Here is a 12,786-nt window from a genome sequence, read left to right as displayed (position 1 = left end):
ATAATAAATTTTATATAGCACCTTTCATACAGGGAGTGTAGCTCAAAGTGCTTTACAACAAAGTTAAGAAACAAGAATAGAGACAGGCAAATTAAAAGTAGTGCATGTATTGTGTGATTAAAACCAAGCAATCACATGAATAATAAACAAAAGAAGTAGCAAATAGCAAGAACAGGTATGCCAAAAATAAAATATGTGAAAGGTAGAAATAAAACAAAGGAAGGCACAAGAACAAGATAGTATGTAAAAGATAAAACAAAGGAAAAATGACACAAGCAATGTTGAATAAAGTGTTCAATTGTCATTTAAAAATGTTCCACAGGGCTTGCATCTCTTAAATCACTGGGAAAGAAATTCCATAGTTGTGGTGCATAGGTAAAAAAGGCTGAGCTGCTGATTTTCTTATTAGTGTGATAGTTTGTATTTAGATAACCAGCAGATGAGGATCTAAGAGTCCATGAAGGATTATAAAACAAGAATTACTAACATAGACCGGTCCCAAACCAGTGAGATCTGTCACGGTTCAAAGATTTTAGGACCCAAGTGCAGACACACACATGAAGGCAGGTAAGGGCACTGAAGGTGCTTTAATAAATGAATAAAACTGGCTTACAAGCACATGGGTAGATGAGCTGGCAAAAAAAACAGGAAACAAAAACAGATAATCCAGTAACAGGGAAACAGGAACACTGGTAACATTCACAGGTAACAAAACAGATGGGCTGACAAAGAGTAAGGGGAATACAGGGACTTAAATACACAAGGAAGGCAAGGGTAATAGGGAACAATGCCCAGGCTCCTAACTTCAGATTTAACCTATGGGGTCAAACTACCAAGTTTGGTGAGAACTAGCTCTCCTTTTGTTTATGGACCCACTAATAAAATGTCTGTTTTGTCAACATTTAAAAAATTTGGTTTGCATCTACTTGTTTACTGCAATTGTTAAATGGCAGAGGGTTTGGTCATCATTTGGATCCAATGAAATATACAAGTTTGTTACATCAGCATAGCTGTGGAAATTAAAGGGGACCTGTTATGCTTTTCCTTATCTTCTGTGATATATATAATGTTACAGTGTCGGATCTTCATATTTAGGGCGGCCAAAGTTTAAAAAAATGAGATAATTGTATGTAAAAGCAATCCTTGTGGGACAAAAGCTCAGGCGTCAGACCGCTCTGAATATTAGGTTTCAAATGGTTCTCTATACTTCTGCGTCAAGCTGACGTCACCTTGTCGCTGATTTCTTTTTATCCAGTCATCCGCTCCAAACACAGCTCATTCTCCTGAAAAAGTCTACTTGAGTAGTATTATAGGCATTTAATGTACTTTAGCATTCAAATAAGTTTACAAGTTTGCAAGTTGCAAGTTTACTATACATTCGTTTGGCGACAGCAGAATAACATTTTACTAGCAATTTTAGCTTTTTTATTTCCTGACAGCAGAAATTTTCAGCTCAATCAGCCTTTCAGCACATTTCCCACATTTACAACTATATATAACAGGGACATATATAGAAAAATTCTTCTATATGAATTGTGATTGGAAGACTAAATCCACCATTATGTCACACAATAAGCAGGTAATGGGCATAATATTTACCAAACAGAGACATCCTGCTGTAATCTTTGTTTCTACGGATGTTCATGCTGTCCACTTTATATTCCGTATTGGATTTGAGAAGTTGCCATTTCCAATTAATTATGTCATGATACTTAGTTTTACAGTTTGCTTTCACAACCTCCACACCAGTAAGATGATAAGGCGGTGCTCACAAGCGCTGGATTCGCTGCTTCCAGATATTTGGCCAATCCGAAGAAAGTGGGCTTTTAAGGAGGCTTGAGCTAATATTGCCTGTTTAACAGGCTGTTTGAGATAAATACGGACCTTTTTGAACTGTGAATCATACAAAGCTACTCCAGTGCAGTCTCAGAATAAAAATATAGAGCTGGAAATGAGCATAATAGGTCCCCTTTAAGTTTATGTTCTCTGATAATATCACCCAAAAGAAACAATCAATGAAACAAACAATGAAAAAAGCAGAGGACCAAGGCAGCTTTCCCAAGCAAGACCAAAAGGTAACTCATATTTCCCTGACACAAGATCTCCCATAGTGACAACATTTTTTTTATACGATATATAAGAGCAGAACCAATCGACCAATACTCCCAGAAAGGCCAACCCAGTTCTAGAGGCGCTCAATAAGAATATTGTGGTCAATTGTATCAAAGGCGGTACTTACATCTAATAGAAGTAAAACGGAGACCTTGTTGGCATCAGTGTTGAACCTGAGATCACTGACAACGTTTCTGAGGGCTGTCTCTTTGCTGTGATTTGCCATGAACCCTGACTGAAACTTTTCTAAAATATTGTTTTTGTTCAGGTATTTGGTAATTTGGCAAAAAACAACTTTTTCCAGTATCTTACTTAAAAATGGGAGATTTGATATAGAACTATAGTTATTTAAGACATGAGTATCTAGTTGTTTTTTTTTCAATAGGGGTTTTATATCTGCAATTCTGAAGTATTATGGAAAACAACCAGTTTCAAGAGATATGTTAATGATCTTTCTGACAGAGTGAAGCATACAGTTGAAACAATTCTTAAACTAGAATGGCACTCAGTAGAGCGCATACCACCACCAAGGCCAAACAATCCTACAGATGTCTGTGTAGCTCTTAAAATGAAAAATAAAAGGAAAAGGTAAGTAGTCTGATAATGTAAATGATTTATTTTTCATAAGAGATAGAAAATACAATTCTGTGTGTAATGCAGATTCTGCATTTTCTTCCACCAGATCCAGATTATTATCTAGAGATCCGGATTATTATCTGGATCTGCACCAAATTGTAAAAACTCATAGATCTCAACAAAATGAATGTCTGATTTTTTTTTACATCAAGATCCATGCATTAAGCTCATATAATTCCTGATCAGAAATTGCGGTGAATGTCAACATTTATGCAGTATTTTTACTAGGCCGATTGGTGCTGTTATCAGCATCAATGACAATAACTGCTCTTATGGAGATAATTATATTGTTGAAGAATAATGCAAATTCCTCTCATCTAGTGGATGATATTTGGTCCAGGACATCATTGACAGGGGCAGGATTGAACAAATGGTTTATTGTTGTGAAACAGTGTTTTGGGATCATTGTTACTCTCTGCAATAATATTTTATGGCAGAGTTAAAAGATAATGTTTGTTCCTTGCAGATATTACAAGGGACTTCCAGACCAGTTTTCCTCCACTTTCACTCATGAACGGTATCTGTCATCCATGGTGACATTTTATTAGATCATTTCTTTTTTTCCTTGAATGGGGCAACTTTATTTAAAATATTAGTTAGGTAGCTGTTGACAACATCAATCATTTAATTTACTGAGCTGTTTATGTTAGATAGATTGGATAAAGTAACCAGCTCAGAGAATTTACACTGGGTTTCCGTGTCTAGTGACCTTTTGCAAAGGTAATTTCTTTTGTGTGTGTGGTCCCCAGTCAAAGGGCATCAAAAGTACATGGAAGTAATCAGCGAACGTGAAGTGATCACAGAAACATTAGCAGCGTATAATCCTCTGGGTCAATGGCTCAGTATGATGGAGGATAAAAATTCAGAGAAATCAGATAACAAAACATTGATTGGGTTTGGGAGGATGTAAATAACAGCACAGAGGACAGGATCTGTGCTGCAAAATTTGAATAAGAGTATCTAAAATTTAAAATTATCAACAGATAGCTGAATACATTTATAGCATTTTTTAAACAGCTGTCGCATCCGGATGGTGAGGCAAGTGGAGGCATGATTTATTGGGTCCAGTGGTGGTTATGCGAATTGAAACCTACTGAATAAACTGGACCCTCTGCGAAGATCAGGCGTCGGTAGGTTTCTGGTGTCTCCCTCACAAGCGTGTGGTTTCACTCTGCTCACCGCTGTAGCTGTTGCACTGATAACTTGAAATAACTTAAAATCTAGGCATCCAATGACTAAAATTCTTAATTTTGTTAAAAAACACAGTTAAAAACAACCAAGATCTGGCAGGCAGCAAGTTTAGTGTATATTTAATTTCTTTATTTACAGAATTGTGTTTATCTTGTTGTCCTGCAGGAAAGATCCTAGTGGATGTGAGTAACAACAGGAGGTTGAACCAGTATCCAGAGTCTAACGCCGAGTATCTGGCTTCACTGCTCCCAGACTCCGTCGTGGTCAAAGGCTTCAATGGCATCTCAGCTTGGGCCATGCAGCAGAGCTGCCCCAAAGATGCCAGTACACAGGTCCAATCAAACATATTCTATTCAGCAAAAAGTGAACATAAGTCAAGGTCCACATACAAGGTTTTTTCTGGATATTTCAACGGCTTTTTACAGTTCACAGTCTTCAGTATTGATTGGAATTGTTTGGTCAGATCTCAATGAGATGGCTCAATTATCATCAAGTCACTTAAGTATGGACATTTGGTCACATGATAACAGGTGGTTGTATAGTGACTTCAGAAAGTATTCAGACCACTTCACCTTTGGCACATTTTATTGTGTTGTACATTTAATTTTTAATTGGTAAAATTGCCATTTTTGCCCTTCAGCCTACACTCACTAACCCATAATGACAAAGTGAAAATATGTTTTTAAAACTGCAATCTCTCACTTACAGAAGTATACAGACCCTTTGCTGTGGCCTTCCAAATTGTGGTCAGGTGCATCCTCTTTGCTTTAATTATCCTTGAGATGTGTCTAGAACTTGAATGGAGTCCACCTGTGGCAAATTGAAATGATAGGACATGTGGAGATTAAAAAGGCACACACCTGTGTATGGTCCCACATTTCACACTCCATGTCAGGACAAAAACCAAGCCATGAATTCCAAGGAACTCTGTAGACCTCCACAATAAAACTGGTGAGGCATAGATCAGAGCAAGGGTATAACACCATTTCTAGCGTTGAGTGTTCCAAGGAGCACAGTATCCTTAATAATTGTGAAATGGAAGAAATTTGGAACCACCCGACACTTCCTAGAGTTGGCTGTCCAGTCAAACTGAGTAACCAGGCAAGAAGGGCCTTGGTCAGAGAGGTGACCAAGACCCCAATTGTCATTCTAACAGAGCTTCAAAAGTCCTCTGCAGTGATGGGAGAAACTGCTGGAAGCATTTTCAGCAGCATGCCATCAGTCAAGGTTCTATGGTAGACCAGCTGGATGGAAGCCACTTTGAGTAAAAGGCATATCACAGCCCACTTGGAGTTTGTCAAACAGCATTTAAATGACTCAGAGAGCATGATGAAAAATATTTTCTGTTCTGATGAGACAAAAATTGAACTTTTTGAGCAGAACTCCAAGTGCTATGTCAGGCAAACATCAGGCACTGCTCATCACCTGGCTAATACAATCCCTACAGTGAAGCATGGTGGTGGGGTGCTTGTCAGCAGCAGGGACAGGGAGACTGGTAAGAATTGAGGGAAGGGCGAATACAGCCAAATACAGAGAGGTCCTTGAAGAAAACCTGCTCCGATGTGCACGCGACCTGATACTGTGGTGATGGTTCATTTTTCAACATGACAGTGACCCAAAGCATACAGCCAAGACAACACTGGAGGGGCTTCAGGACAAGTCTCTGACTGTCCTTGATCAGCCCAGCCAAAACCCAGACTTATAGAACATCTGTGGAGAGACCTGAAGATGGTAGTTCAGACATTTCCCAACCAAACTGACGGACGCGCGTGTGTGTGTGTGTGTGTGTGTGTGTGTGTGTGTGTACACACCAAATACACACACAGGCACGTAGCTTGGTCGTAGCCCATTAATGGCCACCAAAACTCAGAAGGGGAAAACAGAGCTTTGATTTTCAAAGCACCTGGCTGAGTTACTGAGGATTCCTCCAGTGAAAATGCCCGTTCAAAATTTGCCTGGTGGTGCGTGGCATTGTTACAAAAACATAGCCTGACGGCGTAGTAGGTTCTATTTGCAAACTCACAAAGAAACATTCTGTAATGTCACTGATGACGTCAGTCATGATGTCACACTTGTGATGTCATAGAACTCTCTGCAAGTTGGATGGCTGGGTAGGGTTCATATAGATTATTTTATGTTTGCATCTTCAGTTTTCACGAGAGCCACTCATCCACCTTGGGTCCTCAGCAATACACCCACCAGGTTTGAGGTGGATCAGATGAGTGGTTGTCGAGAAAGTCGAAGGACAGGAAGAAAGAGAGAGATTTCTCCATTTATTGGTAGGATTATTATTACAAAGCAATGTGTTTTCAGAAATCCTCTAGAGAGGAGGTAAGGATAGTTTAAAACAAAACAAAACAATTTTCACTTAACTACCAGTATCAGGTAAATGGCTCTTGAATGAAAGACATAAAAGTTTTGGACTTTTTTTGGCAGAAAAATAATTTTTGATGTACAGTTTACAGGGAGAGCACATATGTAACTGCTGGGAGGAAATATTCTGTATTTTCCTTATAGTTAAATCCGATGCAAGCGCAAAACCAACAACATGTTATTTAATTTCTCAATACTTTCTGCCTTCCCTACCCTGTCTGTGGCTCTCAGCCCCAGGCCCATTGGTTCCTACAGAGGGCATAAATATGACATATCTATTTTAAAAACACCACACAGATATAGTGTTTCATTTTACAGTAAAAAAAGGTCCAGAAATTTCCTAAAACAGCTGGTCACTGTAGTTTGTAACAGACGTTACTCAAACAGCAGGAAATGGTGCATTTGTTGGGGACTACTCTAAGGAGTGAATTATTCCTCATTTGGTGCTCTAGTGAGTATTCTAATAGCAGGGCGGCATGTGAGATTGACTTCATGGCAATGAAGGAAAAGGACACCCAGTGCAACACCGTGACTCATTGATGTATTTTTAATAGTTTTTGGACAACAACGGAGCTCTGTGGTAGAGAGGAAGATGTCATTTTCAGTACTATATGTCATATGTCCTCTCCTCTCTGTTCCATACTTCCTGGTTCACTTTCATAACTGCACCTCCTAATCCTCCTCTCTGTAATTCTGGCTCTGTGTAGGTGTTCATCTCCAGTGACTCGGTGGAGGCTCGACAGCAGATTATGGAGTTAGCCCGCCAGCTCAACTTCCATCCTGTGGATATGGGCACCCTGTCTTCTTCACGGGACATTGAGAACATGCCCATACAGTTATTTTCCGGCTGGAAGGGCCCTGTCCTCGCTGCCGTGGCCCTCTCCATCTTCTTTTTTGCTTACTCTTTTGTACGAGATATCATCCACCCATATGTGAAATACAAGCAGAGTGACTTCTACAAGATCCCCATAGAGGTGGTGAACCGGACATTGCCCACTGTCGCTATCACTCTCTTGGCCCTGGTGTACCTGGCAGGCCAGCTGGCAGCCGCTCACCAGCTCTACTATGGTACCAAGTACAGGCATTTCCCACATTGGCTGGAGAGCTGGCTGCAGAGCCGGAAACAAATGGGCCTCCTCAGCTTCTTCCTGGCTGCTGTCCATGTTCTCTACAGCCTCTGTCTGCCCATGAGGAGGTCTGAGAGGTACCTACTGCTCAACACCGCCTACCAGCAGGTCAGTAAGATGGAGGTTACTGACATCATATCGACACTGTTACTCATAAGTTTGACCTTCCACCACACAAGGGTGGAAAATGCCAGTGTAATATTATACATATATATATATATATATATATATATATATATATGTATGTATATATATATATATATATATTCAGAATATCTTCAGAAATAAATGCAAATTAATCGATTTTGTATAATCAGAATATTTAATAAAATTTGCAAAGTTATTGAACAAAAACAACAACAAAATATGCTTTTGTGTAGTTAAATAAAAAAACAGAAATAAAATGTACACTTGACATAATTATTGGCACCCTTTTGATGAATTTGAATTAGCTCCTCAAACAAAAATAAAAAACAAATAAGACTCACTTGTGCTTAATTTTCAGTGTTGACATGACCTGAATTAACCAATGAATGATGGTTTTACTGCATAAAACCATAATTTCCCACTTTCATTTTCATTTTGTGGTGCTGCTTTGCTGCCTCTGGCACTGGGGTCATTGAATGTATCAAAGGATTGATGAAATCAGAAGATTATCCAGGCATTTTAGAGAGAAATTTTTTACCCAGTGTCAGAAAACTAGGTTTGTGGTGAAGGTCTTGGGTCTTTCAGCAGGACAGTGACCCAAAGCACACATCCAGCAGCACAAAATTGTGGTTGAAAAGGAAAACTGGACTGGACTGTTTTAAACTGGCTAGCAATGAGTGCTGACCTAAATCCCATTGAAAACTTTAGAGAGAGCTAAAATTTGCCATTGCAAAAAGGACTCCTGCAAACTTAAAAGAGGTCAAATGCATAGCAATGGAAGAGTGGCAGAAACCAACAGCAGACAGGTGCAGGAAGCTTCTAGATAGCTACAAGAAACGTTTAGAGGCTGTCATTGTCGCCAAAGGTTCTGCGACCAAATATTAGTGAAGAGTGCCAATAATTGTGTCTGGGGTACGTTTTGTGTTTGTATTATTTCACTCTTATGCAAGTTTTTTATTTTTTTATTTGCTTTTGTTCAGTAAATCTAGACATTTGATTAAAATATTTTGATTATAAAGATTGTATTAATTTGCATTTATTTCTGAAGATATTCAAATTTCTGTACCTGAAATTCAGGGGTGGGTGTGTGTGTGTGTGTGTGTGTGTGTGTGTGTGTGTGTGTGTGTGTGTGTGTGTGTGTGTGTGTGTGTGTGTGTGTGTGTGCGCGCATGTATAGATAGATAGATTTAATATGATATGTTATAAAAAGATCAATATCAATCTCTTATCTGTGCTTTAAGTATAGTGTGTTTAGGCTTATAGTGTGTTTAGGCTAACTTAGAATAAAGACTAGTGGCAGGAGGAAAGTTCAACATTAAAAAATACACATTCCAATACCTCTAAAGTTCAGCTGGACATATATTCCTGGAGTCTTGTCATCACTGCTATGTTTGGTACCATTGTACCTTTACAAAACCAAAACCAAGACCTGTGCTCACCGACTCTATCTGGCACCCGCTAGAGATGCTGCACAGAAATATTAGGCAAATTTATACACTTCGTCAAGACATAGTTCCAGCACATAACTCTGCCTACAACCACAATTGATAATTTTTAGATTTTTGTTTGTGTACAAGATAAATAAGCTGTTAATTAAGTGTTAATGAGTGAGATTCAGAGATATTGGTAGGTGTATTTTGTACTTTTGACAGAGCCAGGCTAGTTGTTTTCCTCTGTTGCCCGTCTTTATGCTAGGCTAGGCTAACTACATCCTCTAACCTTGTCCACTCTGCACCAAACACACAAACATTAGACTGATATCTACCTCTTCATCTTACTAATAAGCAAAGAAATAAGCAAATAAGCACACTCCTGTTGAACCATTCCTTTAAGCTATTTGATATACCCGAAGTCCAGAATTTCCAAAAATTTCCAAAAACTAGTCTCATATTTTAGTGTGGGCACTGAAATAGAACTTTTTTTTTTTTTCAAATATGATAACTGATTATGACTGACTTGTTTGTGGTAGCAATGTCCAGAGGCTTTTTTTCTGTCAGCTCCAACAACCTTTGCAATCTTGTACTTGCATGTCAGTAGAACAGATCATTATTGTTGGAGAATAACCTCAATTATCTCAGTTCATAATATAGTATATAGACTAACACTTCTTTCCACAACCTTTGGATGAATTTTACCTGAAAAATCAAATAATAAAAAACAGAAAACAGTTACTATCTTTCCACTACTGAACCATAGTATACATCCATATAATGAAGAAATCCACCCCTTTCAGTGAAAACACAAATCCATGCTTAAGTGCCAGAAATATTCAAAAACACTAAACATTACATATATAGACATTATCCAATTCGGTACTACACTGGGTGTCTGCATACACAGACGTGTTTCTCAAATGTGTAATCAACACACTACTAGGCACATTATGTCCGTACTGTCATAAATTTCTGCAGTGACAAATACTGATCCTGTCTACAAGGGTCCATACAAATATCTGTGCAGACTTGCACTAAATTAATTGAACATTTTATGGGAATGTACACTATTTAAGCACAATATGCAGTATAGTGACATCATAAGAGCTTTAAGGTAGGTCCAGTTGTAGTACTGAGTATTGAGGTAATGAAAATGTAGTTTTAAGAACCTCAGTATTTAATTTTTGCACTTCAATGTTCCATATTCCTGAATTAATGGATTTAATCAAATTACCACACAGCAAATCTGGGGTAGGTAGTAGAAACTGTAGTTGTGGTAATAGGGGTTTAATAGAGTTGAAGCAGATCACCTTTGTCCCAAGTTCTTTTTGCAGGTTGATCTGGCCATGCATAAAAAAAGGGAAAGATGATGACTGTGATGAATTCTATCTTGAGCATCTTCTGTGTTTGCAGATCCATGCTAATGTGGAGAATTCTTGGAATGAGGAGGAGGTGTGGAGGGTGGAGATGTACGTTTCCTTTGGGATCATGAGTCTTGGGCTCCTGTCACTCCTGGCCATCACCTCCATTCCATCTGTCCACAGCATGCTCAACTGGAGGGAATTCAGCTTCATACAGGTACAAACATACAAATCAGGGTTTTTTAAAGTCTGATGCTGTGCCTTATCTCCCCTGCCTTGGAGAAGACTCTCTGACAAGGGACAAAGGAGGCTGGTGTACAACTGTAGTGCCCAATTATACAGATGAGGGTAAACATGTTTTTGATTGTTCCACTATTCAAAGGGATCCTGTATTCTTGGGAGTCCCCAAGATTAGTTAGAGTTATGTGGCTGAACTGGCTGGCTGGCTTTGCTGTATGATAATAGCAGTTGTAACTGTATGTACCGTAACAAGTCTTCCTGTCTTTGCTCCAGTCCACTCTGGGCTACGTTGCCCTGGTCATTGCTACCTTCCACTGTCTGCTGTTTGGCTGGAAGCGAGCGTTTGAGGAGGAAGCCTACCGTTTCTACCTGCCCCCCAGCTTTGTGGTGGCCCTAGCCCTGCCAGTGTGTGTAATACTGGGAAAGGTGCTATTGCTGCTCCCCTGTGTTGCCCGAAAGCTCAATCGCATCCGGCGGGGCCTGGACAGCAGTCAGTACCGGTTTCAGCGCCTTGAGCCAGTGGGCTCAGCTACCCACGTTTCACCTGAGAGAGTCACCATCATGTAATCACTGCAGCATAGAGCTGTCTGCCCCTTAACTGGGATTTTCACATATTGTATACTGCCATGTGCCAAGCTGTTTTATTGAAGCAAATAAACACTATTTTTAGTCATGCGATTCTCACTCAAAGGGCAAATTAATCTTACTTTGTTACTGTGATCAGTTTTTTGCTGACATGTGATTTGTGTACTTGTGTACCTATTAACTGTAACTTTTCCCTATAACTACGGACCTTGTATGATTATTATGTTGTTTGCCCAGAGTGTAAAACTGAATATTCTTTCAGTATATTCAGTATCTTGTCATTATGCTCCAAGTACTTTGCCAATATTTCACCAATACTTTGTTCCTCTCCTTTTGTTCTGGCAGACATTACATTGAGATACTGAGTGTTGGTCATTACTGTAAATACAGGGAGGTCCACCAATTTTACAGGAGTAAACGTCATAAACGTCATTTTACTAGTTCTACTCAGCTTGTGAAAGCAGTAGTATAATTGTATAGGAAGTCTGAGAAAATAACCCCAATCATATCGTAGTGATCACTAAGGGTAGAGACAAGCAATTTAAAACAGAAAGTCTGCATTTTAAAACTTGGGGAATGGGCTTTAAAAGATATAGGTGGTCACCGGGCATGGATGGTCTAATGAAAAGACGCTACTGAGTTGCATTATGGGAAGTGTTTGATCCAGAGTTTTTGACCCATACTGGGGACTAAAAGTAGGGACATCTTGGCTTCTGCTGCAAAGATTTTTTCCATTTTTTTAAGTCTGTCTCTTGTGAGTCTCCCAACTTCATAGAAGTGCAGTACTAAATTGCTGTAGTACCCCCATAATTACGTACAGTATTTCTGCTTGAAGGTTGAAAAATGTCTTTTTAGTAATGTTTTTATTCTTACAACTAAATTATACTGAATCAGCAGGTGTAAGTGACATTGAACAAATCTAGTTACTATTATCTCTTTCAGTGTTTGAAATTGTTCTCATTTTTGGTGACAATGTCACACTGTCAACAAATGTTTTGAGGTATTTGCTGATCCTGCAATATCACTGTTATTTGTTGTTTGTATAACATTTGGGCTGATATGAATCTCTTCTGCTCAAGATGCCCTTTCGTCCTGAGTATAGTATGTCACAAAAATGCTGCTGTTTCCTACAGCAGAAAGATGATAAGTGAACTAATCAGTTAATTCATTTAATTGAGTTCACCAAAAATGAATTTTCTCACTCTCCTTCCATGAGCTGACAAAAACTTCTTTCACTTGCATTATCATGTAGCGGTAATATAATTGTAACAGGAAATAAAGTAAAATGTGATGTTCACTGTGATGGATCACCTATCTAAAGCATGTTTCAAGTCTATGCATGTGTCTGTATTTTCTGACTGTATTGAAATGTGTAAAAAGCAATGGCTGCCTGGCTGTAATACAATAACAAACATTTTAGAGAGCCTGTTTACTACTCTATATCATGCCAATTAATTCATCAGCCATAGAATTTCATTCACATCACATATTCCTGGTCTTTGATAAAATCCAGTCTTGGTATGACTGCAGTGATGTCATTACAATGAGAGATCAATTTCAAGTGAACAACAATATTTTATT

General features: G+C 38.8%; 1 protein-coding gene across 1 annotated transcript in view; it reads left to right on the top strand.

Annotated features, from left to right (window-relative positions):
- Positions 1-12,519, top strand: part of steap2 (STEAP family member 2, metalloreductase) — a 13,904-nt gene extending 1,385 nt beyond the window's left edge. The window contains exons 2-5 of the mRNA XM_040126914.1: positions 4,105-4,271; positions 7,020-7,547; positions 10,433-10,597; positions 10,894-12,519. Of these exons, the coding sequence (XP_039982848.1) occupies positions 4,105-4,271; positions 7,020-7,547; positions 10,433-10,597; positions 10,894-11,187 (1,154 nt within the window). The 3' untranslated portion in view covers positions 11,188-12,519. The remainder of the gene's footprint in view (positions 1-4,104; positions 4,272-7,019; positions 7,548-10,432; positions 10,598-10,893) is intronic.
- The last annotated feature ends 267 nt before the right edge of the window (positions 12,520-12,786 follow it).

This window comes from Xiphias gladius, chromosome 5 (assembly GCF_016859285.1).
Source record: "Xiphias gladius isolate SHS-SW01 ecotype Sanya breed wild chromosome 5, ASM1685928v1, whole genome shotgun sequence".
Taxonomy (NCBI): domain Eukaryota; kingdom Metazoa; phylum Chordata; class Actinopteri; order Istiophoriformes; family Xiphiidae; genus Xiphias; species Xiphias gladius.
This window is presented reverse-complemented; position numbering and strand designations above follow the sequence as displayed.